This window comes from Delphinus delphis, chromosome 20 (genome assembly GCF_949987515.2).
Source record: "Delphinus delphis chromosome 20, mDelDel1.2, whole genome shotgun sequence".
NCBI lineage: Eukaryota > Metazoa > Chordata > Mammalia > Artiodactyla > Delphinidae > Delphinus > Delphinus delphis.
The window spans coordinates 4,000,785-4,027,435 of record NC_082702.1 but is presented as its reverse complement, the minus strand read 5'-3'; the positions used below and the strand labels follow the sequence as shown (position 1 = coordinate 4,027,435).

Genomic DNA, 26,651 nt, shown 5'->3' with positions numbered 1-26,651 from the left:
CCCCATCCTGTCGTCCTGCCTGGAAGCTGAGGGGCCCTTGATTTGAGTTAGAGGTCTCCCTTTGAAGGAAAACATCTCTATTTAAATCTGTCCCCACTGCTCTTGTAACCGTGAGGGCAGTGCCCTTTCAGAGCCTGAGTTTCCTCCTCTGCATGTTGTCGCGAGCCCCACTCTTCAGCGTGGCTGTGAGCTCAATGGTGTCAGGTTCATTGCAGGATCACCACTGTTAATTTCCAGAGCAGGTGACAACAGCAGTGGGTGGGACATGAGAGGATCCTGGGCTCAGACTCCACGGCAAAGTGGGTGATTGTGGTGCCCACCTAAGAGCCCTCCTCTGCTCCTAACACTGAGAAATGCTATTTTGAATATTTCTGAAACACGTACCCACAGACACATGCAGAAAAAGAGAAAGAAAGTTCCCCAAATGGAGAGGGAACCAGACCAAAGAAGAGGGAACTAGGCTGAGTGGCCCCCGCTGACCGGGATCATCAAGGGGGTCATAGGGAGGAGGTTCCCACCTGTGTGGACAGAGAGAGGGACCCAGGTCCTCACAGGCAGGGAGGGGTCAGGGCTCCAGGTGGAGGTTGAAGCTGCGGCCCCACTTCCCCGCCTTTCTGGACGGGCACTGGGATAGCTCTGCTCACTGCCCCAAGCCCGTGGTCAGCATTGAGCCACCTCCCGTGTGTGGCATGAAACAGACTCAGTCCACGATTGTCAGCCCTGGGCATCCACCCTCGTGAGAGTGTGAGGGTCCCATTGCAACATCCCTGAGGCCACAGCTGTGAGCAGATGCTAAGTCTGAGACGGTGGGCAGCACGGGGTAGAGCAGCTGCAGCAGTCGCCCCTGGTCAGCCTGACTCCCAGGACAGCCCCGGGAGAAGCCTTCTAGGAGAGACCAGGGGTGTGAGGGCAGAGCCTTTAACAGGAATGGACATCACAGTGACCCTAGTAATGATGACAGTGCTACGGACAGCCGTCTGCTGACGAATGGGGGTGTCCTAGGCAAGGAAACAGAATCAGTAGGAAACCAATAAAGAGGTGAAAAAAATGTAGATCATACTTGATGTGAATATCTTGATTGTATCACAACACAATTAGTGGCTTTGCTGAAATAAAAATATGCAAAAAAAGAATCAGTAGGGAAATATGACAGTCGATTTAAATTAAGCGTGTTTAAGTATCTGAAAAATAAAGGGAGGCAACCATATGGATTATTTTATAGAAGAAAGGGCAGTTATTAAGAGTTAGAAAAGGTAGAGAGGACAAATCCAGTAGGATGAACACATTAAAAAACGTCACCCCATCAAGGACAAGACAGCTGAGGGACCAGTTATGGAATTGAAAACAATATCGAGGAAATGTTCCACAATGAAGCTTAGAGAGACCAGAAATGGAAATTCAAGATACTTGGGGAATAGAATGAGGAGGGCCCACGTCATATCTATTGTAAGTGTCAGAAGGAAAGGTCGTGACGTATAACAACGGCCAAAGAAATGAAGAATTGAACATTTTTCAGAGATGAGGACAGGGCAACTAAGTGCTAGGACGCCTGTATTTAAAAGTGACATCTGTATCTTGACCCTTCATGGTAAATTAAGAAAATGAAGGTTAAATTAAAAAAAAAAAGTATCTCAGAGTGAATTGTACGCTTCGAAACGGTTAATTCTATTTTGTGAACATTTCAACTGAAAAAAATCAAGGACGACTGTCCTGAGGCCCTACAAATGTCCTGAAACTACTTCCTGTAGTAAATGCAAATGACCATTAAGAGAATGACAAGTTCATTGGGACCAGACTACCCCGTACCCAAAGGCGATGCCAGAAGATACTGGAGAAATACCTTCAGGGAATTAATTGGGAAGAATTTTACACTGAGCCAAATTATTTTTAAGGGACAAAAGTGAAAGGCTCATCAGAGGGTGAATCCCTAACTGCGAGGAGGTTCCAGCCACCACATGTGACCTGCGGGAGCTGTGTCCACTCCGCCAAGCCCACCACGTCAGGCTGCGTCTTCCTGAGAGAGAAGGAGGGTTCTGGTGGGGATGGAGCCCTTTCCCATCACCTGTATGTTCCTCTCCCAGTAGTTGAGTCACACACTTAGTTTGAAATAAGAAATGTTTTCAAGTAACTTGATAAAGAGAGAATGAGAGTGAGAGAAGGCATTTCCAGAGACGCAAGTGCTTAGATATTTTACTATTTTCACACTCGGTGAAAGGAATACTAAGAGATGTAAAGGAGAAAGTGAGATGTCATATGAGAAAAAAATGGTATGAAAAGCACTGAAAAATTAACTAACACAACTAGTACACGCACCCACAGATGCACCCACACGTGTGCACACAGGCACACAGATGTGCACACGCACATGCACGTATATAGAGTACCCAGATTTCAGGTGAAGTATAAGGAGAACATTGTCTTCTCTAATGGAGGAGGAGAATGCATAGCTGTTTAGAAATAAAAATGTAAATACATATGTTAACATGGGAGTAACAGCCTAAAATTAGAGATGGAATAACTACCAATGTGCTTGGTGTAATTAAATGAAAGAAAACATTTTCAGCTTTATTGAAATATAAGTAACAAAAATTGTGTATATTTAAGATGTACAACTTAATGTTTTTATTTTATAAAAAGCATTTATTTATTTATTTATTTACTCGGCTGTGTTGGGTCTTAGTTGTGGCACGCAGGATCTTCGCGGTGGCAGGCGGGATCTTTCGTTGCGTGCGCAGGCTCCAGAGTGCATGGGCTCAGTAGTCGCAGCTTGTGGGCTTAGTTGCCCCGTGGCATGTGGGATCTTAGTTCCCTGACCAGGGATCCAACCTGCGTCCCAAGCATTGGAAGGTGGATTCTTAACCACCGGACCGCCAGGGAAGTCCCACTTGATGTTTTTATATACACTTACCTTGTGATATAATCACCACAATTAAGCTAATTAACATATCCATGACCTCACATACTGAACATTTGTGTGGGAGTGTGTGTGTGGTGAGAACACTTAAGGTCTATCCTGTAAGCAAATTTCAAGTCTACGATGGAATATCGTGAACTGTAGTCACATCACCGTACATCACATCTCCAGAAGTGACTCGACTGCGTAACTGAAACTTTGTTCCCCGTGACCAGCATCTCCCCACTGACCCCTTTCCCAGCCTCTGGCAACTACCATTCCTCTGTGTTTCTATGAGCCTGATTATTCTAGATCCCCCAGGGAAGTGAGCTCGGGCTGTATTTGTCTGTCTGTGTCTGGCTGCTTTTACTTCACATAATGTCCTCCAGTTTCATCCACGTTTCTCAAACGGAAGGATTCCCTTCTTTTTAAAGGCTGAATAATATTCCAGTGTGTGTGTGTGCGCGCGCGTGCGTATCTCACATTTTCTTTATCTCTTCATCTTTCGACAGGCATTGAGGTTGTATCCATATCCTGGCTAATGTGAATAATGCTGCAGTGAACATAGGAGTGCAGATATGTCTCCGAGATCGTGGTTTCATCTGCTTTGGCTGTATACCCGGAAGTGGAATTGCTGGATCCTATGGTAGGTAGTTCTAGTTTTAATTTTTTGAGGAAACTCCATACTGTTTTCCACAGTGGCTGCACCGATTTGTGTTCCCAGCAACAATGCATAGGGTTCTCTTTTCTCCACAACTTTGCCAACACTCGTTATCTTTTTTTTTTAATTAACTTATTTATTTATCTTTGGCAGCGCTGGGTCTTCGTTGCTGTGCGTGGGCTTTCTCTAGTTGCGGTGAGCGGGGGCTACACTTCCTTGCGGTGTGTGGGCTTCTCATTGCGGTGGCTTCTCTTGTTGTGGAGCAAAGGCTCTAGGCCCGCGGGTTTCAGTAGTTGTGGCTTGTGGGCTCTAGAGCGCAGGCTCAGTAGTTGTGGCACACAGGCTTACTTCTCCGTGGCACGTGGGATCTTCCCCGACCAGGGCTCGAACCCATGTCCCCTGCGTTGGCAGGTGGATTCCTAACCACTGTGCCACCAGGGAAGCCCAACGCTTGTTATGTTTTGTCTGTTTCATAACGGCCGTTGTAACAGGTGTGGGGTGATCTCTCACTGTGGTTCTGATCTGTATTTCCCTGAGGGTAGTGATGCTGAGCACCTCTTCCTGTACTGTTTGGCCATTGGAATGTCTTCTTTTGAGAAATGCCTATTCAGGTCCTTTACCTGTTTTTTAAATTGGGTTGTTACTAGTTTGCGTTGAGTTGTGTGAGCTCCTTGTATATTCTGACAAGTAGCTCCTTATCAGATACATGGTTTGCAAATATCTTCTCCCATTCTATATGTTGCCGTTTCACTCTGTTGTCTGTTTCCTTTGCTGTGTAGAAGCTTTTAATATGATGCAATCCCCTTGTCTATTTTTGTCTTTGTTGCCTGTGCTTTTGGTGTCATATCCAAAAAACCATCGTCCAAACTCACGTCAAGAAGCTCTTCCCCATGCTTTCTTCTTGTAGTTTTATGGTTTCAGTCCTTATGGTTAAGTCTCTGGTCCATTTTGACTTGATTTTATATATGGTGTGAGCTGAGGGTCCAGTTTCATTCTTCTGCATGTGGGTGTCTAGTTTTCCCAGCATCATTTATTGAAAGTACTATCCTTTCCCAATTGTGTGTTCTTGGCACCCTTGTGGAAGATAGCTCACTGAGCTTCTTTGAGACAGTTAGTTTGAACAGTTAGGCATCTGATAGACCTGCATCTTCTACGGTTTATGTCTTGCCTGCGGCAGTGTCACATTCCCTGGTTCTTCGTGCGTCTTACAGCTTTGCTTTGGTGTGTGTGTGTTGGAAGAAACAGCCACCTCTTCCAGCCTTTATGGTCGGAGTTTGCAGACCAGCCCAGTCAGAGATTCTGGAGCCTCTCAGACGTGTTCTGTGGACGTGCAGCTCCACGTCCCTCCCTCCTGGGGAAGGATTCCTAGTTGTGTGCCTTCACCGTGTCCCCGCTTCCCCTGGAGGAGTGCGGGGGATGGCGGGGGTGGGGGCGGGCTCCATTTCCCTCCTCCTGAGGGAGAAGTCTCAGGATCGGTCCTCCTGTCCATCCTGCCAGGCTCTGCCGGCTACTACAGCGCCTGTCCCTCTCTTCCTCTTTTGCTGCCCCCACATGGGCCTGTGGCCTCGGGCTCTGAGTGAGATGAGAGGCCAGGGGTCTGTGAGGCAGTGCCCGGAGCCTGGGGATGTGGGTGCAGCTTGACTCCCTCTGGCCTGGGCCGAACGGAGGAGGCTCTCAGCGCTGAGGGTGCCAGCTTGGGGGAGGGGGGACGGGGGAGGGAACTGCTCCTTTTATCCTTTCAAAGTGGTTTTTCTTGGTTCTATGCTCATTCGAGGTGCCGCACCTTGCTAACTGGATCCTGCAGTTTGCATAAAATTTATTTTCCCCAAATACCGTACTTTTGTCACTGTTTATGTGCGGGGATGAGAGCTGGGACTTGCTGTTCTGCCATCTTGCCTAAAACGTTGATTAATTTTTCTAGAATGCATTCTAGTGAGACGAGAAATGGGAAAATAGAAACAATAGCTAATCTACACAGGAAATAAAATGAGAAGACTAAACAGATATCTGTCACAGTCTCTAATGAGAGAAATGAGAATGCCATTAGTCAGCACTTGAAGAGACCACAGACCTAGACACCAGGGCATCCTCCACTTAAGGGGACTAGGGTTCTCCCTCACCCGCAGTGGGGGCAAGATTACTTCTTTTTTTTTTTTTTTTAAATAGAAGTATAGTTAATTTACAATGTTGCGTTAGTTCCAAGTGTATAGCAAAGTCATTCACTTATGTATACATACTCTTTTTCAGATTCTTTCCGTTAAAGATTTTTATGAGATATTGAGCATGGTTCCCTGTGCCATACAGTAGGTCCTTGTTGTTTATCTATTTTATGTAAAGTAGTGTGTATCTGCAAATCCCAAATTCCTAATTGATCCCTTCCCCCTTTATCCCCTTTGGTAACCATAAGGTTGTTTTGTCTGTCTGTGAGTGTATTTCTGTTTTATAAATAAGTTTATTTGTACCATGTTTTAAGATTGCACGTATAAGTGAAATCACATGATATGTGTCTTTCTCTTTCTGACATACTTCACTTAATATGATAATCTCTAAGTCCATTCATGGTGCTTCAAATGGCATTATTTCATTCTTTTTTATGGCCGAGTAATATTCTATTATACATATATCACATCTGCTTTATCCATCTGTCGATGGACATTAAGGTTGCTTCCACGTCTTGCCTATTGTAAATAGTGCTGCTAGGTACATTGGGGTGCATGCATGTTTTTGAATTAGAGTTTTTTCCAGATATCTGCCCAAGAGTGAGGTTGCAGGATCATAAGGTAACTCTGTTTTTAGATTTTAAGTGACCTTCACACTGTTCTCCATAGTGGCTGCAACAATTTACATTTCCACCAACAGTGTAGTAAGGTTGCTTTTTCTCCACACCCTCTCCAGCATTTATTATTTGTAGATTTTTGATGATGGCCATTCTGACCAGTGTGAGGTGATACCTCACTGTGGTTTTGACTTGTGTTTCTCTAATAATTGGTGATGTTGAACATCTTTTCACATGCCTCTTGGCTATGTGTATGTCTTCTTTGGAGAAGTGTCTATTTAGGTCTTCTGTCCAGTTGTTTGTTTTTTTTTTTTTTTTTTTTTGTGGTAGGCGGGCCTCTCCCTGTTGTGGCCTCTCCCGTTGCGGAGCACAGGCTCCGGATGCGCAGGCTCAGCGGCCACGGCTCACGGGCCCAGCCACTCCACGGCACGTGGGATCTTCCCGGACCGGGGCACGAACCCGTGTCGCCTGCATCGGCAGGCGGACTCCCAACCACTGCGCCACCAGGGAAGCCCAGCATACTGTTTTAATACTATATCTTTGTAGTATATTTTGAAATCTGGCAGTGATTCCTCCAGCTTGTTCTTTTTCAAGATTCTTTGAGTATTTGTGGTGCCTGTAGTTCTTTTTCTTCATTTTCTGTCATCTCTTGTCATATCAATTATACTTCTTTTTAAAATTGAAGTATAGTTGATTTACAATATTGTTAGTTTCAGGTGTACAGCATAGTGATTCTTTTGTGTGTGTGTGGATGTGTGTGTGTGATTTGCAGATTACATTCCTTTATAGGTTATTACAAGATATTGGGTATAATTTTCTGTGCTATACAGTAACTCCTTGTTGCTTATCTATTATACATATAGTAGTTTGCACCTGTTAATCCCATACTTTTAATTTCTATCCTGCCCCCATCTCTTCCCTTTATACCATAATTTTGTTTGCTATGTCTGTGAGTCTGTTTCTATTTTGTGTACAGATTTCTTTGTATTATTTTTCACATATAAGTGATATCATACGGTATGTGTCTTTCTCTGACTTGTTTAACTACACATACGACTGTCTAGTTCCATCCATGCTGCTGCAAATGGCAATTTTCATATTTTATGGCTGAATAATATTCCATTATGTATATATATGTATGTGTATATATATACCATATATATCCCATATCTTCTTAATCCATCACCTGTTGATGGGCACTGTGGCTGTTTCCATGTCTTGGCTATGTGGCTTGTCTTGTAAATAGTGCTGCTATGAACACTGAGGTACATGTATCTTTTCAAATTATGGTTTTCTCCAGACATATGCCCAGGCGGCTGGATCATGTGGTAGCTCTACTTTGAGGTTTTTGCGCATCCTCCTTACTGTTTTTCACAGTGGCTGCACCAATGTACATTCCCACCAAGGGTGTAGGAGGGTTCCCTTTTCTCCGTACCCTCTCCAGCATTTATTATTTGCAGTTTTTGACGTTAGCCCTGGTGACTGTACCGTGGTGATACCTCACTGTAGTTTTGCTTTACATTTCTCTAGTAATTAACATTGTTGAGCATCTTTTCATGAGCCTGTTGGCTGTCTGTATGTCTTTGGGAAAATGTCTATTTAGTTCTTCTGCCCGTTTTTTGATTGGGTTGTCTGTTTCTTTGAGTTTGAGTCACATGAGCAGTTTGTGTATTTTGGTCGCATTGTTTACAAATATTTCCTCCCAGTGCGTATGTTGTGTCTTCATTTTGTTGATGGTTTCCTTTGCTGGGCAAAAGCTTTTAAGTTTGATTATGCCCCATTTGTTTATTTTTGCTGTTATTTCTTTTGCCTTGGGAGACTGAGTTAAGAAAATATTAGTACAGTTGGGAGTTCCCTAGTGGTCCAGTGGTTAGAACTCAGCACTTTCACTGCCGTGGCCCAGGTTCAAGCCCTGGTCGGGGAAGTAATATCCTGCAAGAGGCGCGGGACGGCCAAAAAAATAAATAAGGCTATGAAAATATTGGTACAATTTATATCAAACAGTGTTTTGCCTATGTTCTCTTCTAGGAGTTTTATAGTGTCATGTCTTTTTTAAAAAATTTATTTATTTAATTTATTTATTTTTGGCTGTGTTGAGTCTTCGTTGCTGCGCAAGGACTTTCTCTAGTTGCAGCGAGCGGGGTCTGCTCTTCACTGTCGTGTGTGGGCTTCTCATTGCAGTGGCTTCTCTTGTTGCAGAGCACGGGCTTTAGGTGCGTGGGCTTCAGTAGTTGTGGCACACGGGACCTGTAGTTGTGGCTCGCGGGCTCTAGAGCACGGGCTCAGTAGTTGTGGTGCACGGGCTTAGTTGCTCCACGGCATGTGGGATCTTCCCAGACCAGGGCTCGAACCCGTGTCTCCTGCATTGGCAGGCTGGTTCTTAACCACTGCGCCACCAGGGAAGTCCTATAGTGTCATGTCTTATATTTAGGTCTTTAAACCATTTTGAGTTTATTTTTGTATATGGTGTGAGGGAGTGTTCTAATTTGATGACTTACATGTAGCTCTCCAGTGAATCCCACCGCCTCCCTGACCCGAAAATGAGAGGCCACCTTCACTCTGCCCTTCATATTGTGGGGCTGATTCCATAGGTGCCGTGATGACTCTAAGTGCTCCTAGGAATCAGCACCCAGACAGAGGCGAGGAGGGCACCTGCTCTTCTCTCCCTCTCTCAGCTGGGCATCTTCCCCTTCATGCATTTCTTCTCACTATGACCACCCAATAGGCACCAGTGACCTCAGTTATACTTGAGACATGAAGCCCCCTCCTTCCTTCATCTCCACTCCCAGCCCCAGGTCCAGTGGGAAGCGACCCTTCTGTAAAGGTTTAGTGGGGAAGGGTTAACAGAAGTTCAGCCCAGGACTGGGGAGACTGTGTCTCTTCTAGGCTAAGAGGAAGGACTCTGTTACTCAGCAGACATGGCGTTCGTGCATGTGGGTGAGAGTCTGCAGGCCCCCAGTGCTGCCTGGAACAAGGACAGAAGGAGGATGTGGCGCGTGTCTGGATCCTCATGTTGTTCTTAGCTCCACGTCTTCCCTCAAAGTTCAGAGCTTCCGCTCTTCTGTCTCCCTTCTGCACACACCTAGCACTGCCTGGACCCTGGGGTGGGGTGAGTGGAGTAGAGGGAGAGGGACTCCCCCTGTATTGTCCCTCCCTCCGTGGGGTGGGGCCACCTGTGGCTGACGTCCCTGCGTCCCCCTTCTTCTCCTCCAGCTCAGAGCTGCCCTGGGACAGGGCTGTGAGCCGAGGGTCTGGCTCCTCGATGGATATGGGGAGGGGGCTCCTCGCCTGAGAGCAGGAGCTCCAGGGGTCGCTGGGCTGTGACCTCAGGGAGGGGGAGGTGCTGAGTGAGCTGTAGCACGTGTAGGTCCCACTGTGGGCTGAGGTCACAGGACTCAAGGTGAAGTTGTTCTGAAAGGGTGGAGCCGTGTCCTGCAGACGAAGGTGCTGGGGAGGAGTGAGTGACCCCTCCTTGGACAGATGGAGGGGATTGGACCAGACCTCAGAGCCACACTGCAGGGTCACGTTCTCTCTGCAGGGTTCTGAGGCCCCCAGCTGGGCTGAGAGGGAGGGTTTCCTGTACATTCCTGGGGGCGAGGAAGGTCGTGATGTGTACAGAGCCACCCCCAACACCGTTGACCCTGAGCTGAGGGACCACCATCCTCTCTCCAGGGACCCTGTCTGTGACCCCCTCTCAGCTGCTCTCAGCCCCTCTGTGTGGGTCTCTCTTATCTCCCGGCACCTGCTCCATTTTTCTCACTCACTCTCCCTGGACCACTGCCCTATCTCAATGTCTGCTCTAGGACCCCTCCCAGGACCCCATCACCACCAGGGGTGGCTCTGGGCCCAGCACCCTGACAGCACAGTCAGGACGTGGGGCAGGACAGGGGCTGCTCACCGGCCATCAGCCTGTCTCCACGGAGCACGAGAGAGCCCGGCTAGGCTGAGACGGAGGGCTCCTTGTACACCCCTGCAGAGAAGGGACAGTGGCACCGAGGGGGACGCACACCCCACACTGCTCACTGGGGCTGCAGTGAGAGCTCTCCTGGTCCCTCCCAGGCCTCCCGCCAGTGGTTCTGCCCCGGGAGGCCACTGCCCCTGACCCCCCATCACCCCAGGGCTCACTGGGCACAAGGCTCAGGTCAGGGGTCCAGGAAACGATGGGGCTGAGGGCCCTCACCTGTGACCTGGTGATGCAGAGGGTGACTGGGGTGTGACCACACATGTGCAGGGAGCTGGGAGAATCATAGTATCCGCGGGTTCCCCCACGGGAGGAGTTTAGGGGGCCCACAGGGCACACGGCCTGTCCCGTCCCATGGGTCCTCGATGTCCGGCGCCGGGCGGGTCGGCGCCTCCCTCCTTCAGCAGGTGCAGAGTGCCCGCTGCAAACTGTGAGCTGCCAGGGACACGCCCCCTCCTGAGGCCGCCACAGGGCGCGGCTGCTGAGAGGGAGGGGAAGGGGCTGGGTTAAAGGGGGGCCTTCAGCCCGCTCACTGCAGGTGTGGGCTGTGAGGGGAGACGTCCGTGCCCCTGAACCCACACTCTGCTCCCTCTGCCTGTAAGGACGCTGCCGCAGTGGGAGGGGACCCGGGTCCTCCCTGCTACCTGTCCCCACCAGGGGCAGGGGGTCACTCCACTCTGACCTGTCTTTCCTGCAGTGATAGACACACTGGTACTGCCCTGCAGTGCTTGAGCTCGAGGATTCAAAGGGGAAACTGGCCTTGTTACTGGAGTCCTGTGGGTCCTTAGCCTCCCAGAGTCCAGAGGGCCTCTCTCTATACAGACGGTAGACATCAGCCCTCAGAGATCCCGGAGACAAGATGGTCACAGGGCTTCCCTTGGTGACCGACACCTGGGTCAGCCCAGATGGAGGGTTTGGGGAGGACCCGTGGAAAGGGATCAGACCTGAAGTGTTAGGGGTGCCCTTCTCCCGTCAGTTTCCCCAGCTGTCATTCCCCAGGCCCCTCCCAGACAGGTCAGCATCATTTCAGACCTGCTGAGTTCCCCCCAGATGACCAGGGGGTTGTTGGGTTGAAGCAGGAGGTCTGGGGGGCCTCACTTACCTGGACCTGGATCCACGGGCCCTGACTCAGCCCTGGGAGAGAGTTCCCTGTGAGCGCCCATCCCCCAGCACACATCATAGATGCTCCAGGCCTGGTCTGGGCCCTGAGTTCTGGGGTCAGATCTGGGGCTGAGCACATCCTTCCTCCCCCACAATTTCTGCCCCCACTGATCTCCTGAGACCTGGGGTCTCTCAGCTTCAGACCTGGGAGGAGAGGGGCCCCGTCCCCGCTCCCTTCCCCAAAGCTCACCGAGGCAGAGAAGGGCAGTGAGGGTCGGGGTCGTGGCTGTGCCTCCCATGGTCCCCAGCCGTGCTGGTGTCTCACAAAGTCCACGGAGCCAGCAGGACAGACAGACGCGCGGGGGCTGACAAGGTGCAGGCTCTGTGTGACCCGTCGGGTTCCTTCATAGCAGTCGCTCAGAAAGAGGAACAGCCCCCCAGGGCCTCACGCTGCTCTACCTGCAGGATGGGGCCCAGGAGACAGCAGGCTCTGGGACCTTCCAGACCACATGTGGGTCTCACCAGACCCCACGCACTCTGCCTCTCCTCGGGCCAAACCCAAAGCCAGAGAGTGACACTCGTCCCGGGACAGGAAGTTGAGGATGCAGGGCAGGGCCTAGGAGCAGCCCGGTTTTGGCTCCGCCCAGGGCGCGGAGAGGGCTCCAGGGCGGTTAACAAGCTGCCCAGTGGCTGCAGGGACAGGCTGCAGGCAGAAGCCCTGAGCCCGGAGGGGCTCCTCACAGGCCGCTGGGCTCCAGGGGCTCCTAGTGGTGCCTGAGGCTGAGCCTTTGGAAGAGACACTCGCCCAGCCCAGCCTGGGGGCCGAGCAGCCTGCGGAGGTTGGTCAGGCGGTTGCCCATCTTCTTGATGAGCTTCACCTGCTCATCCAGGAAGTGGCTCCAGGAAGTCCAGAGGTGGAGTCTGCGCGGGCAGAGCCCAGGGCCTGCGGACCCACAGGGCCTGGCGCAGGTTCTTCTCCGTCAGCTGGGCGGCTTCCACGGCGTCCTGGGCTTTCCCCACGCTCCTGGGACGGCTTCGGCACGTGTTGGAAGAGGGCGCGGCCACAGCGCTGCTTTTGCCTTTTCCAGTGAGCTCGGGCCCTCCGGCTTCTCCTCGGCCCGTTCGCGAAACGATGTGTCACGCCCTCGCGAGCTGCTGCGTCGTGTGGGAAGAGAAGCGCAGAGACAGGTAGGTGTGGGAGAGCGGCAGACGCACGTTACCAGGCGGGTGACTGCGGCCTCCACCTGGCGGAGTAATTGTGACGAATCTGGGAGCTCATGCTTGGTCAGCAGTAAGGAGCTAAGCTCAGAAAATGGTGTTGGCTGGTCCCGGAGGGCGAGGAGAGCTGAGTGGGTGATTCCAAGGTTGTGACTGGAAAAAAGGTTGGAGGGTGGTCCGAGTCTGGAGGAAGGGGCGCCCTTGGGTCTTTTCAGTCCAAACACCGTGGAAGCAAGAGACACATGCGTGGCACCGCCCAGCGCACTGCTTGGTTCCAGTTCTGATTTTGGTTTTCATAGAACCTGTGTGACCTTGGAGAAGCCCCTTCCCTTTCCCGAGATGCTGAAAATGCAAAATTTGTTCCTTCCTTCCAACGTTTATTGAGCAGTTACTATATCCAGACATGAGATTCATTGGTGACGGTGACCGATTCTTTCCCTGGACTCAGGGAGCTCTGATGATGACACCAGACAATACCTATTTAGACAATAAATAATTTGGGTCTAGTTTTGTTCAGTTGTACAGAAGGAGAAAAACAGTGAGGCACAGTGACAGGTGGAAGCCCAGCAAGCTTGTGATGGAAGTGCGGGGACTTTCTGGAGAAGGAGAGACCCAAGCTGATAGAGGTTAGCACAGGAGTGGTGAGGGGCCGGCACCCTGGGCCGGGAAGAGGGGGAGCTGTTCTGAGCACTGGAGTTCAGGGGATGCAGGGCCCTGGTCCTACAGGGTCTAGTGCACCCTGCAAGTGTGCCTGGATTTTATCCTTAAGACAAGAGGGTAATTTTCCGGAAAGGAAGGTATGAACACACAGCTGTGCTGAGATGGTCGCCGCTCTGCAGGGATTGGACTGTGGGAGGACTGTGGTGGTAATAAACAGTGATAGAGCTCCGGCACCATCTGACCACTAGGTGATGAGTGGGTCAGTATCTGAGTGGTTGATGAGGTTTTCTTCTGTAACCCTTCCAGAAATCCTACAACAAAATACATTCGCAGTTGAGTGGGATGAATCAGGAAGACTTCTAGGTGGTTTGGAAAGGGGTCTGTGGTTTTCATAATCGGCTCAAAGATGACCCCTTGAGAAGACACAAGTGTGGTGAGAACTCAGGTGTGCGTCTGGGGAGGGGAGGTGGGTAACTGGGAGGAGCTTGCTTTGAGGTAGGAGTTAGCTTCGCTGGTCCTGAGAGGTCAGCCCCTTCTGATCGTCAGCCTCAGGGAATGTCATGTGGAGATACTTGGAATTTACTTGAAGGCAGGTGGAGACCCTGGAAGAATTATTTTTAGGGGAGGGTCCTGCAGTAGATCAGGTTGGGGCCATGAGAATCAAATTCCTCAGCTGGGAGTGAGGCCCTGGGGTGGAAGAGCCAGGAAGGAGGTGCTGGGTTGCAGCGACCAGTCCTGAGTCTGCCGCCGAGCTTGACTGTGGTGCTGGACCAGGGTCATGGATTCGCGGGGCTTTGGGCCAGGGCTGTTGGATGGGTTCATTGAATGTGAGGTGGAAGCGGGTGAAGCACTGAGGGCTCCTCCGCTGTCTGCCTTGCTTGTCTAGCGGAGCCGGTGGGGCTGTCACAGAACGGATGACCCCAGGGGAGAAGGAGGCTCGGGGGGATATTTCTAATCCTGTCAACTGACACACAGAGGAACCACCACCTGCCTCCTGCACTGGGAACGCGGTTTTGTTTCTCACAGACCCTTCCTCTCTGACTTTCTTGTTTCTATCCACAGCAGCACCTTCTGGTCATTCCTCTCCATCCAGACCTCTGAGTCGTTTCTGCTCCTCCCCACCTCTTGTCCCCCAGACAGTAACTCTTTTTTTTTTTTTTTTTAATAAATTTATTTATTTACCTATGGCTGCATTGGGTCTTCGTTGCTCCCTGCGGACTTTCTCTAGTTGCGGCGAGCGGGGCTACTCTTCATTGCAGTGGCTTCTCTTGTTGCGCAGCTCGGGCTCTAGGCGCGCGGGCTTCAGTAGTTGTGGCTCGCGGGCTCTAGAGCGCAGGTTCAGTAGTTGTGGCTCATGGGCTTAGTTGCTTCGCGGCCTGTGGGATCTTCCCGGACCAGTGCTCAAACCCGTGTCCCCTGCATTGGCAGGCAGATTCTGAACCACTGCACCACCAGGGAAGCCCTATTTTTAGTTTTTTAAAAGACCTCCATACTGTTCTCCATAGTGGCTGCACCAATTTATATTCCCACCAACAGTGTAGGAGGGTTCCCTTTTCGCCACACATTCTCCAGCATTTATTATTGGTAGACTTTTTGATGATGGCCGTTCTGACCGGTAGAGGTGATAACCTCACTGTGGTTTTGGTTTGCATTTCTCTAATAATTAGTGATGTAGACCGTCTTTTCATGTACCTGTTGGCCATCTGTATGTCTTCTGGAGAAATGTCTGTTTAGGTCTTCTGTCCATTTTTAACTTGGTAGTTTGTTTTTTGATATTCAGCTCCATGAGCTGTTTGTATATTTTGGAAATTAATCCCTTGTTGGTCCCATCGTTTGCAGATACTTCTCTCAGTGAGTAGGCTGTCTTTTCATTTCGTTTACAGTCTCCTTTGCTGGGCAAAGCTTTTAAGTTTAATTAGACCCCATTTGTTTATATATATATTTTTATTTCCATTACTCTAAAGAGACAGATCCAAAAAAAAATATTGCTGTGATTTATGTCAAAGAGTGTTGTGCCTATGTTTTTCCCTAGAAGTTTTATAGTATCTGGTCTTACATTTAGGTCTTTAATTGATTTTGAATTTTTTTTTGTATATGGTGTTAGAGAATGTTCTAATTTCATTCTTTTACACGCCGCTGTCCGGTTTGCCTAGCACCACTTGTTGCAGAGACTGTCTTTTCTCCATTGTATATTCTTGCCTCCTTTGTCGAATACTAAAATTGACCATAGGTGTATGGGTTTACTTCTGGGCTCTCACATCTGTTCCATTGATCCTTGGGTCTGTTTTTGTGCCAATATCATTCTCTTTTGATTACTGTAGCTTTGTAGTATTGTCTGAAGTCTGGGAGGGTTATGCCCCCAGGTTTGTTCTTTTTCCTCAGGATTGTTTTTGCAATTCTGAGTCTTTTGTGGTTCCATATAAATTTTAGGATTATTTGTTCTAGTTCTGTGAAAAATGTCATGGGTAATTTGATAGGTATTGTGTGAAATCTGTAGATTGCTTTGGGTAGTATGGCCATTTTACCTGTATCAGTTATTCCAATCTGAGAGCATGGGATATCTTTGCATTTCTTTGAATTATCTTCAGTTTCCTTTATCAATGTTTTATAGTTCTCAAAGTATATGTCTTTCATCTCCTTCATCAGGTTTACTCCTAGGTATTTTATTTTTGATGCAATTTTAAGAGATTGATAGTTTACATTTTTTTCTGATATTTCACTGTTAGTAGAATGAAAAGCAACAGATGTCTCTGTGTTAGTCTTGTATCCTGCTACCTTGCTGAATTAACTTATCAGTTCTAATAGTTGTTGTGTGGAGTCTTTAGGGTTTTCTATATGGAGTATCATGCCATCTGCATGCAATGACACTTTCACCTCTTTGCTTCCAATTTGAATACCTTTTTCTTTTTTCTTGTCTGATTGCTGTGGCTAGTACTTGCAAAACTATGTTGGACAGAAGTGGTGAGAGTGGGCATCCTTGTCTTGTTCCACAATTCAGCTGGAAGGCTTTCAGCTTTTCACCATTGAGTATTATGTTGGCTGTGGGGTTATCATAAATACCTTTTATTATGTTGAGATATGTCGCCTTTGTACTCACTTTGGTGAGTGTTTATCATGAATGGGTGTTGAATTTTATGAAATGTTTTTTCTGCATCTATTGAGATGATCATGTGGTTTTGTGTTTTTTTTTTTTAAACATCTTTACTGGAGTATAATTGCTTTATATTGTTGTGTTAGTTGCTGCTGTATAACAAAGTGAATCAGCTATGTGTATACGTGTATCCCCATATCCCCTCCCTCTTGCGTCTCCCTCCCACCCTCCCTATCTCGGCCCTCTATGTGGTCACAAAGCATGAACTGATCTCCCTGTGCTATGAGGCTGCTTCCCACTAGCCATCTATTTTACATTTGGTGGTGTAGATATGTCAATGCCACCCTCTCGCTTAGTCTCAGCTTACCCTACCCCCTCCCCGTGTCCTCAAGTCCATTCTCTACGTCTGCGTCTTTATTCCTGTCGTGCCCCTAGGTTCTTCAGAACCTTTTTTTTTTTAGATTCCATATATATGTGTTAGCATATGGTATTTGTTTTTGTCTTTCTGACTTACTTCACTCTGTATGACAGACTCTAGGTCCATCCACCTCACTACAAATAACTCAATTTCATTTCTTTTTATACCTGAGTAATATTCCATTGTATATATGTGCCACATCTTCTTTATCCACTCATTTGTCGATGGACACTTAGGTTGCTTCCATGTCCTGGCTATTCTAAGTAGTGCTGCAGTGAACATTGTGGTACATGACTCTTTTTGATTATGGTTTTCTCAGGGTATATGCCCAGTAGTGGGATAGTTGGGACATATGGTAGTTCTACTTTTAGTTTTTTTAAGGAACCTCCATACTGTTCTCCATAGTGGCTGTATCAATTTACATTCCCACCAACAGTGCGAGAGGGTTCCCTTTTCTCCACACCCTCTCCAGCATTTATTGTTTGTAGATTTTTTGATGATGGCCATTGTGACTGGTGTGAGGTGAAACCTCATTGTAGTTTTGATTTACATTCCTCTGATGATTAGTGATGTTGAGCATCCTTTCCTGTGTTTGTTGGCAACCTGTATATCTTCTTTGGAGAAATGTCTATTTAGGTCTTCTGCCCTTTTTTGGATTGGATTGTTTGTTTTTTTGATATTGAGCTGCATGAGCTGCTTATATATTTTGGAGATTAATCCTTTGTCAGTTGCTTCATTTGCAAATATTTTCTCCCATTCTGAGGGTTGTCTTTTCGTCTTGTTTATGGTTTCCTTTGCTGTGCCAAAGCTTTTAAGTTTCACTAGGTCCCATTTGTTAATTTTTGTTTTTATTTCCATTTCTGTAGGAGGTGGGTCAAAAAGGATCTTGCTGTGATTTATGTCATAGAGTGTTCTGCCTGTGTTTTCCTCTAAGAGTTTTATAGTGTCTGGCCTTACATTTAGGACTTTAATCCATTCTGAGTTTATTTTTGTGTATGGTGTTAGGAAGTGTTCTAATTCATTCTTTTACATGTAGCTGTCCAGTTTTCCCAGCACCACTTATTGAAGAGGCTGTCTTTTCTCCATTGTATAGTCTTGCCTCTTTTATCAAAGATAAGGTGACCATATCTGTGTGGGTTTATCTCTGGGCTTTCTATCCTGTTCCATTGATCTATATTTCTGTTTTTGTGCCAGTACCATACTGTCTTGATTACTGTAGCTTTGTAGTATCGTCTGAAGTCAAGGAGTCTGATTCCTCCAGCTCCGTTTTTCTTTCTCAAGACTGCTTTGGCTCTTCGGTGTCTTTTGTTTTTCATACAAATTGTGAAATTTTTGTTCTAATTCTGTGGAAAATGCCATTGGTAGTTTGATAGGGATTGCATTGAATCTGTCGATTGCTTTGGGTGGTATAGTCATTAACAAGGTTGATTCTTCCAATCCAAGAATATGGTATATGTCTCCATCTGTTTGTATCATCTTTAATCTATTTCATCAGTGTCTTATAGTTGTCTGCATACAGGTCTTTTGTCTCCTTAGGTAGGTTCACTCTCAGGTATTTTATTCTTTTTGTTGTAATGGTAAATGGGAATGTTTCCTTAATTTCTCTTTCAGATGTTTCATCATGAGTGTATAGGAATGCAAGAGATTTCTGTGCATTAATTTTGTCTCCTGCTACTTTACCAAATTCATTGATTAGCTCTAGTAGTTTTCCGGTAGCATCTTTAGGATTCTCTATGTATATTATCATGTCATCTGCAAACAGTGACAGCTTTACTTCTTTTCCGATTTGGATTTGTTTTATTTCTTTTTCTTCTCTGATTGCTGTGGCTAAAACTTGCAAAACTATGTTGAATAATAGTGGTGAGAGTGGGCAGCCTTGTCTCGTTCCTGATCTTAGTGGAAATGATTTCAGTTTTTCATCATTGAGAATGATGTTGGCTGTGGGTTCGTCATATATGGCCTTTCTTATGTTGAGGTAAGTTCCCTCTATGGCTATTTTCTGGAGAGGTTTTATCATAAATGGGTGTTGAACTTTGTCAAAAGCTCTTTCTGAATTTATTGAGATTATCATATGGTTTTTATCCTGCAATTTGTTAATATCGTATATCACACTGATTGATTTGCGTATATTGAAGAATCCTTGCATTCCTGGGATAAACCCCACTTGATCGTGGTGAATGATTCTTTGTCCCCTGCATCAGCAGGCGGACTCTCAACCGCTGAGCCACCAGGGAAGCCCGAAGAGAGGATTTACACTGAAGAAAGAGACAAATGCCACACATCTGGGCTTTTTACAAAATGATAAATTCCTAAGCCCGTTTACCAGCACAGCAGCTGGCTGTCACTTCAAACGCCACGGTGTTCCTTCACACTAATGGCGTTTCTGGAGAAACGATACCAGGTGTCATCTGACGAGGAGAGAAGGGCTTGAGGGGTCCAGAGAGAGTTTTAGGGAAGAGTTTTGGATTTATCTGTTCGAAACAGGACCCCAAGTTCACCCATTTATTCAGTTACTTAAACAACATTCTGTTTCTGAGTGAAGGGATGGAGGTCAATAGCACACAGCAGCCAATGTGGAAATTTAAAAAAACCAAATATGTTACATGAAAGTGGGCCAGAGCATGAAGGTGTGTAAGGTGTGGACACAGACCTGCCATGTGGGATGTGCCTCACGTCACAGGGGTGAGAGGGGACGGGGCAGTCAGGGAGAGTCATCGCTGGTGGGAAGGGAAGGCACCATGGTTATCCGAGGCCCAGTCCTCCACAGGGACTCCCGGGCCTTCTCCTGCACCCACACCATGTCTCTCCCTCCCTGGTCAGACAGTTCACACAACATGTGCTGCAGATTCTCTTCCAGAACCTCCTGGGCACATAAGGTGGTGACAGGGCTCCAGCACTCGGGACGGTGCACGGTTCCCTCTTGTGTTCAGCTCCTGGCTGCATCTTGGGCTCCTCCGTGGCCGTGTTGAGCCTGAAAGAGCAGAATCGCGAGGCCCAGCAGGACGGAGCCGGCCATGCCCATCCGGATGAGGTTCTCCACTGTGTAGTCTTGCGGGTGTGAGGGTAGGGATTCTGGACGAGAGATCACACGGTCAGAGCAGATCCCAGTCACCCTAGACGCCAGGATGTCCACCCAGGGAACCTGCCTCTCCTTGACAGGACATGACCCTCGGAGCCCAGCCCCATATCTGAGTGATTTCATCACCCGTGGGATCTGACTGGTTTTGTGGCGGGTGGATGGTGTCAGCTGCTTATGAGAATCGTAAAGTGAGGGTGTGAGTGAGGAGTTGGAGAGACACGAGCCCTTCTCCTGGGTTCTATGTCCTCAATGCCTCCAATTCTCATATTACAGCTTCTACACAGTTCCTTAATGAACCCTTCCTCTAATATGCCAGGTTCCCTCTGCTCTCCTCATTGGATTCTCTCAGCCGCCATGTGTTGTTTGAATTCAGAACCTGCTTTGGAATCACTTTGGAACAGGGGCTGTGCCCCCGGTGCTCAGGATCAGTGAGAAAAGTGGCCTCTTAAGACAGAAATAATTGAGTGCTGTGTGTTCTGTGTTCAGTCTGAGATTGAACCCTATAATCTTATTCTCCTACTTCTGGGAATTCCCACTGGTTCAACAGCTGAGGACCCAGGATCCAGTGATGAGACTTTGGAGTCAGGGGCCATTGAATGTCCTCCTCTCTGGAGGCCCACTGTGTCCCCTCATTCATTACTACCTCAGACATTTCTGGGGACAGAGCCCTGAGCTGACTGAGTCAGAGAGGACAGGGTCAGGGTCTCTCACCTGAGACCGCGAGCTCCAGGGGGGCACTGGCGTGTGACAGCAGGTAGGGGTTACTGCTGAGTGAGCTGTAGCACCTGTAGGTCCCATTGTGGGTTGAGGTCCCACAATGACGTCATGCATGACGCCAGTGACGTCATGCATGAGTGACGTCATGCATGAGCCCAAGATGCCATTTAATTGAGTGACGTCATGCATGAGCCCAAGATGCCATTTAATTGAGTGCCTACTGTGTGCAGTCTCGTGCTGGGGTCTGTGCATTCATCTCCTCTAACCCACCCCACCCATTTTACAGATGAGGAAACTGAGGCACAGAGAGGGAATTCACCAACCCCAGGTGACCCAGTCTGGAGGTGGTAGAGCTGGGATTGGAACCCAGGGCTGTGGGCTCCCTGAGCTGTCCTCCTGCCGCGCCCCGCCCAAGGTGGACACCAGCTTTGTGCTCTGGGGGCTTCTCATCTGCAGGGGGGCCAGTCCGAGGGTCTCATCTGGAGCCGAGGGTCCTTCCTTGTTACCCTCCCCTCCCCCACCACAGCAGGGACTGGGGGAGGGGCCGGCTGTGTGCGGTGGACTCTTCATCTTTCCCTCCCGCTCCCCGTACAATGCCACCACCACTGCGGCACTGGGGACAGGCCCCCATACAGTCACATCCTCAGGGGCCTCCCTGTGAGGCCTCCTCTCCTGGGGGGTCAGAGCCAGAAGTCAGAACTGAAGGAAATCTAAGCTCCGGGCCACGATTCTTTGCCTTTACACTTGGAGAAACTGAGGCCCAGGCAGGGGAAGGGGGTCCAAGTCATTGTCGCCAGAGGTGCGTGAAGTAAGGCCATAACTGAGCCCTGCCCCCCTGGGCCCAACACCATGTCCCACAGACCCTCACTCACCCGTCTGCGGGCCTGGCTCCGTGGGGGGAAGGACCGCAACTTCAGAGCCTCCTGGGGGTCAGGACAGGAGGTTAGGGTTGGGAGCTGCTTCTCCCCACGTCAGCCCACTGCTCCTCCCCCAGGATGGGCCCCGAGGGGTCATTCCCTCTCCATGACCCCCACCCTTCATCCACCAGCCTCAGAGCTCCTGGTGCCTGTGGTCACTCCAGCATCTCTACCTGACTCCCAGCCCCCCCTGGGACACAAGCTGTGCTGAGATTGGGTCAGGATTTAGAGCAGCTGAGGACCTCAAGGGACAGGCCTGGGGCCAGGTGTCCACATATTGGGCAGAGGCCCCAGTGGCTCACCAGCTCTTGAATTGGGCCCTGTGTGTGGGTGGTGGTGTCCCCAGAGGATCCTGGGAAAACGCCTGTAGTTGGGTGAGGGGCTGCGGCTTCCCTGGGATCCCCCCTCTGCTCACACTCTGGTGCTGTCTCTGCTCTGGGGCTGCCCTTGGCTTTCCCCCTCCTCCTATGTCACTCCAGCATCTCTACCTGACTCCCAGCCCCCCCGGGACACAAGCTGTGCTGAGATTGGGTCAGGATTTAGAGCAGCTGAGGACCTCAAGGGACAGGCCTGGGGCCAGGTGTCCACATATTGGGCAGAGGCCCCAGTGGCTCACCAGCTCTTGAATTGGGCCCTGTGTGTGGGTGGTGGTGTCCCCAGAGGATCCTGGGAAAATGCCTGTAGTTGGGTGAGGGGCTGCGGCTTCCCTGGGATCCCCCCTCTGCTCACACTCTGGTGCTGTCTCTGCTCTGGGGCTGCCCTTGGCTTTCCCCCTCCTCCTATCTGAGAAGTCTGGTGACGGGACGTGAGAAGCAGCAGGGACGGGAGGGCCTGGTTTCCCTCCGTCCCTCTGCAGGCTGGACCCCCTCCAGATCACCCTCCCTTGACTCTCCTTTGGAGCCCCCCTCACTCCTATCCTAGAAAGGGGGTCACCTTCAGAGCTGACAACAGGGACACAGAGGGGACAGGGCTGGGGCCCCTCACCTGAGACCGCGAGCTCCAGGGGGGCACTGGCGTGTGACAGCAGGTAGGGGTTACTGCTGAGTAAGCTGTAGCACCTGTAGGTCCCATTGTGGGCTGAGGTCACGGGACTCATGGAGAATTCGGCCTGGAAATGCCCACCTCGGTACTTTGATCTAAGACGCAGTGGGGACTGGGCTGCCCCCTCCTTGGACAGAAGGAAAGTTTCCTTTGTGCTCCCTGACTGACACAGCAGGGTCACGTTCTCTCCTGAGGCCACCACGGGGCCCGGCTGCACCGAGAGGGAGGGCGTGTCAGGGAACGAACCTAGAGAGAGGAAGGGGGGTGAGGGGCTGTCTGCCCCCTGGTTCCGAACTGCGACTCAGCAGGGCCTCCCTGAGGCCCCTCATCTCTGTCTGTCTCTGTTTTCTCCGAGTCTCTCCCTCTCCCTGCCCACCCCCGTCTCTCTGTCTCCCTCCCTCCCTCCCTGGGGACCCCTCACGCCTGGTCCCAGCATCACCAGCTGGGGCTCCCCCGGCAGGGCCTGTGCAGAGTCTGGGTCCCTGACTGACCCGCTGGCTCCTCACCTGCCACCAGGATGTCCAGGGGGTCACTGGGGGCCGACCACTCGGAGGAGAGGTTGTGTCCACCGTAGCATCTGTACCGGCCCGCGTGGGTGTTGGTCACCGGGCCCAGGGGGAAGTCGGCCTGAGAGAGCCCAGCCTGGGGCTGCCGGCCAGGGCTCTGGGGGAGGGCCTGTCTCCCCTCCTGGGACAGAGCGAATCTGTCATAGCCGACGTCAGAGCGACACTGGAGGGTCAGGCTCTGTCCAGAGGCCACGACAGGGCCCTGCGGGGTCAGGAGGGAGGGCTTCCCAGACACACCTGGGGGAAGACCAGCCCTGGGCTGTAGGGGCTGGTTCCTCCCATGAAGCCCCTTCTCCCATCCTGGTCCCCAGGCCTCACTGTCGCTCACACTCTGTGTCTCTGTCCTGTGCGCCCTGCTCCCCCCTCACCCCACCCTCTCATCTGGGACAATCCTGGGAGAAAAGCATCTAATAATCTGTCTCGTGCCTCAAAAAGTACGTGAGGCCAGGGTGGGACCGCCTCACCTGGGACCAGGAGCTCCAGGGGGTCACTGGGGGCCGACCACACCTGGGGGGTGTCCCTGTAAAAGCCGTGGCATCTGAACGTCCACCTGTGGCTGGGGGTCACGCGACCCACGGGGAACAGGGCCTGGGTCTGCCCACGGGGGCCTCGCTGTGCATCCAGGGTCCAGGAGGACTTGGGTTCTCCTTCCTTAGTCAGAATGAACCCGTCCAGTCCCTGCTTTGAGCGACACTGGAGGGTCACGTTCCCTCCCGAGGTCACCACAGGGCTCGGCAGGGCTGAGAGGGTGGGTTTCCTGTGGGCCCCTAGGAGAGAAGGAGGGAGCTTGTGAAATGGGGCTCACACGCCCCTTTCCTTCTCCAGGGCTGGGCTGTGAGAGGGACAAACCCCTGAGAACAGACCCCCTTCCTGAGGGCAGAGCCTGAGGCTGGGACCCCCGAGTGTCCTCTCACCTGTCACCACCATCTCCAGGGGGTCACTGCTCTCTGACCAGCCAGTGGGGCTGAGATAGTAACAGTGATATCTCCCTGCGTAGTCCTGTGTCATGTGTGAGATGGAGAAGAAGTTGCCCTTGTCCGCGTGCTCCAGTGGGGCCTGTCTGTACCAGGGAGGTGAGCTTCCCTCTTTATGGAAACGGAACACCGGGGCCACCCAGGTCCCCTGACACCAGATGGTCACGGGGCTCCCCCAGGGGATCACAGAGCCTGGCTCAGCCCAGATGGTGGGTTTGGGGAGGGTGCCTGGATGGACATCAGAGGTTGCGTCACAAGACATCCTCACCCCCAGGTCCCCAGCTCTCAGCCGCCAACCTCCCAGACTCCCCCTCCTTCAGCCCAGAACTGCTGTTCCCCACTCCATTGCCTGGGGGTGGCCCCTTGTCCCCATGATCAGGAGGGAGGTGGGACACCTGGGGACAGACTCACGTGCCTGCTCCTGGGTCCTCAGGCCCACACTCAGCCCTGGAAGAGAGACCCCTGTGAGAGGTGCGCCCTGAATCCTGAGCAGCGCCTCTCCTACCCGTGAGCCTCCTGAGTCCTGGGGTCTCCTGACAGAGCAGCCTGGCTGTGGGGAGGGGTCCGTCCCTGGCTGGGGCTTCCCCTCCCCCTCCTCCATCTCACCGAGGCAGAGCAGGGCCGTGAGGCTGGGGGTCATGGCGTCTCCTTCCTGTGGTCCAGGCGGTGCAGATGGAGGAGAGCACGGTGCCCTCAGGACGGAGACCCAAGGGTGTGTCCACTGGGAGGCTGGTCCTCCGCGGCACGGGGCTGTCACGTCAGCAGCCCCAGAGGAAGGGGAACTGCCCCTCCCCAGGAGCCTGGCTCTCATTCCCATGACAGACTCGGTGTCTTCCTGAGACGCCCCTTCCATATAAGGGTGACCCAGGCACGTCTTTCCCTCTCAGAGCCTCTGCGTCCTCAGCTGGTCCATCAGCAGGTCCCTGTGGGGTCCTCACCATGGACAGGAATCACCCAGGCCCTGGCAATGCTTCAGGGAGGTTGCAGGTTCCTGCTGCACCGCAGAGCTCAGATCAGCAGAGACACACGTTTAACATCAGCCTACAGCTCCGTGGAGGTCAGTGTGGCAAAGAGCACAGAGGAGAAGTTCGGGGCAATAAGGAAGGAAACATGCCAGGTCCCCTGGCCCCAGAGTGTGGGTTTGCTTTCTGTCTCAGCCCCCTTCAGGGACTTCTCCCTTTTTCTTGAAACAGCATCCACCCCACCTTCCTGGGAAGAAGCCCCTGAGTCGTTCCTGCCTGCTCGGTGGCCCTTGATCCTTGGGCATTGTCTCCTTACTGTATGCTCCTGTCTTCACTTTTATGGGACAGAGAGTGGGTCAGTGCTCTGACTTGGGGGACGAAGCTGATTTAATTTAAGTATTCCTCGTCATCCTCCCCCCGTGTGCCTTGACCCCTGAAGTTATGTCTCTGAGCCTCAGTTTCCTTGCCTTCAGCATGTTGTTTGGACCCCACTCTTCAGACAGGTTGTGGGCTCAGTGGTGCCAGGACATGGGTGGGACCCAATATTGGTTAATTTCTAACCAGTATGAGAGGGTGAAGGTGTCAGACCCCACAGTCAGGATGGATGACTGATGTGCCCACTCACGACCCCCGTCTGCTCTGACACTGAGAAATGCTACTTATGGTGGGGTTTTGTTGTTTATTTATTTTTGGCTGCATTGGGTCTTCGTTGCTGCGCGCGGGCTTTCTCTGGTTGTGGCAAGTGGGGGCTACTCTTCGTTGCAGTGCGTGGGCTTCTCATTGCAGTGGCTTCTCTTGTTGCAAAGCACGGGCTCTGGGTGTGCGGGCTTCAGTAGTTGTGGCTCATGGGCTCTAGAGCTCAGGCGCAGTAGTTGTGGTGCATGGGCGTAGTTGCTCCACGGCATGTGGGATCTTCCTAGACCAGGGCTCAAACCCGTGTCCCCTGCATTGGCAGGTGGATTCTTAACCACTGCGCCAGCAGGGCATTCCCGCTACTTATGTTTTTTATGAAATACATAGGCATGGTCTATTATAGGAGAAGAGAAATGCCAGTTTCTTAAATGGAGAAGGGACCACAACAAAAAAAAGAGGTGAAAGCTTAGTGACTACCAGTGCCTGAGTCCAGCAAGTGGTCATTAGAATAGAGGTTTCCACCTCTGTGTGGAAGGACAAGGACCTGAGGTCCTCACAGGCAGGGAGGGGTCAGGGCTTCAGGTCAAGGTTGGAATCGGTGTTGCCCCTCCACCTCGTTTGTGGCCAGGCACTGGGATATCTCTGCCCACTGACCCATCCCCGAGGTCAGCACTGAGCTGTGTCCTCTGTGTGGTTGTAAAACAGCTTCAATTCATTATAATTGTACATGGATATCTGTCCCACCTGTGAGTGTGAGGCTCACTTGGGGTCATCTCTGCCAGGTACATGCCTAGTCAGATGCTGAGTTTGAGAGAGCGGATGCTCTGGGGCAGGGCAGCCACAAGAAGTCACCCATTTCATCTCTGAATGTCAGGACAGACCTGGGAGAAACTCTCTATAGAAAATCACGTGTCTGGGAGCTGAGCATTAGGAATGAACATAAGAGATAAATCCTAATACTGAGAAAAAGTGCTAAGAAGACT

At 50.6% G+C, this 26,651-nt stretch overlaps 2 protein-coding genes and 1 pseudogene across 4 annotated transcripts in view; all 3 read right to left on the bottom strand.

Annotated features, from left to right (window-relative positions):
* Positions 1 to 26,651, bottom strand: part of LOC132416835 (NACHT, LRR and PYD domains-containing protein 2) — a 1,001,898-nt gene that overhangs the window by 473,997 nt on the left and 501,250 nt on the right.
* LOC132416973 (leukocyte immunoglobulin-like receptor subfamily A member 3) lies at positions 701 to 12,671 on the bottom strand (annotated as a pseudogene).
* LOC132416664 (leukocyte immunoglobulin-like receptor subfamily A member 6) lies at positions 19,706 to 24,713 on the bottom strand. 3 transcript variants are annotated; one of them, XM_060000149.1, is made up of 9 exons: positions 24,680 to 24,713; positions 24,485 to 24,520; positions 24,014 to 24,301; positions 23,564 to 23,866; positions 23,040 to 23,336; positions 22,477 to 22,779; positions 22,356 to 22,358; positions 19,982 to 20,029; positions 19,706 to 19,842 (listed from the first exon to the last, which is right to left on the bottom strand). In XM_060000149.1, exons 1-9 carry the CDS (start codon positions 24,711 to 24,713, stop codon positions 19,706 to 19,708), a joined length of 1,449 nt encoding a protein of 482 aa, XP_059856132.1. The 3 variants fall into 3 exon arrangements, with proteins under 3 accessions (XP_059856132.1, XP_059856131.1, XP_059856133.1); XM_060000148.1 differs by lacking the exon at positions 24,485 to 24,520 and having other exon boundaries at positions 19,706 to 19,851; positions 19,985 to 20,029; positions 24,014 to 24,333; positions 24,676 to 24,713; XM_060000150.1 differs by lacking the exons at positions 19,982 to 20,029; positions 22,356 to 22,358 and having other exon boundaries at positions 19,706 to 19,827.

Bases quoted from the DNA above. Each gene is read 5' to 3' on its own strand.
- LOC132416664 (XM_060000148.1), bottom strand. From the start codon at position 24,713: ATGACCCCCAGCCTCACGGCCCTGCTCTGCCTCGGTGA. The intron at 23,867-24,013 runs GTGAGAGGACAC...CTTCTCTCCTAG, and splicing joins CCTGGAGATGGTGGTGACAG to GGGCCCACAGGAAACCCACC. The intron at 23,337-23,563 runs GTGAGGCGGTCC...GTCTTCCCCCAG, and splicing joins CCTGGAGCTCCTGGTCCCAG to GTGTGTCTGGGAAGCCCTCC.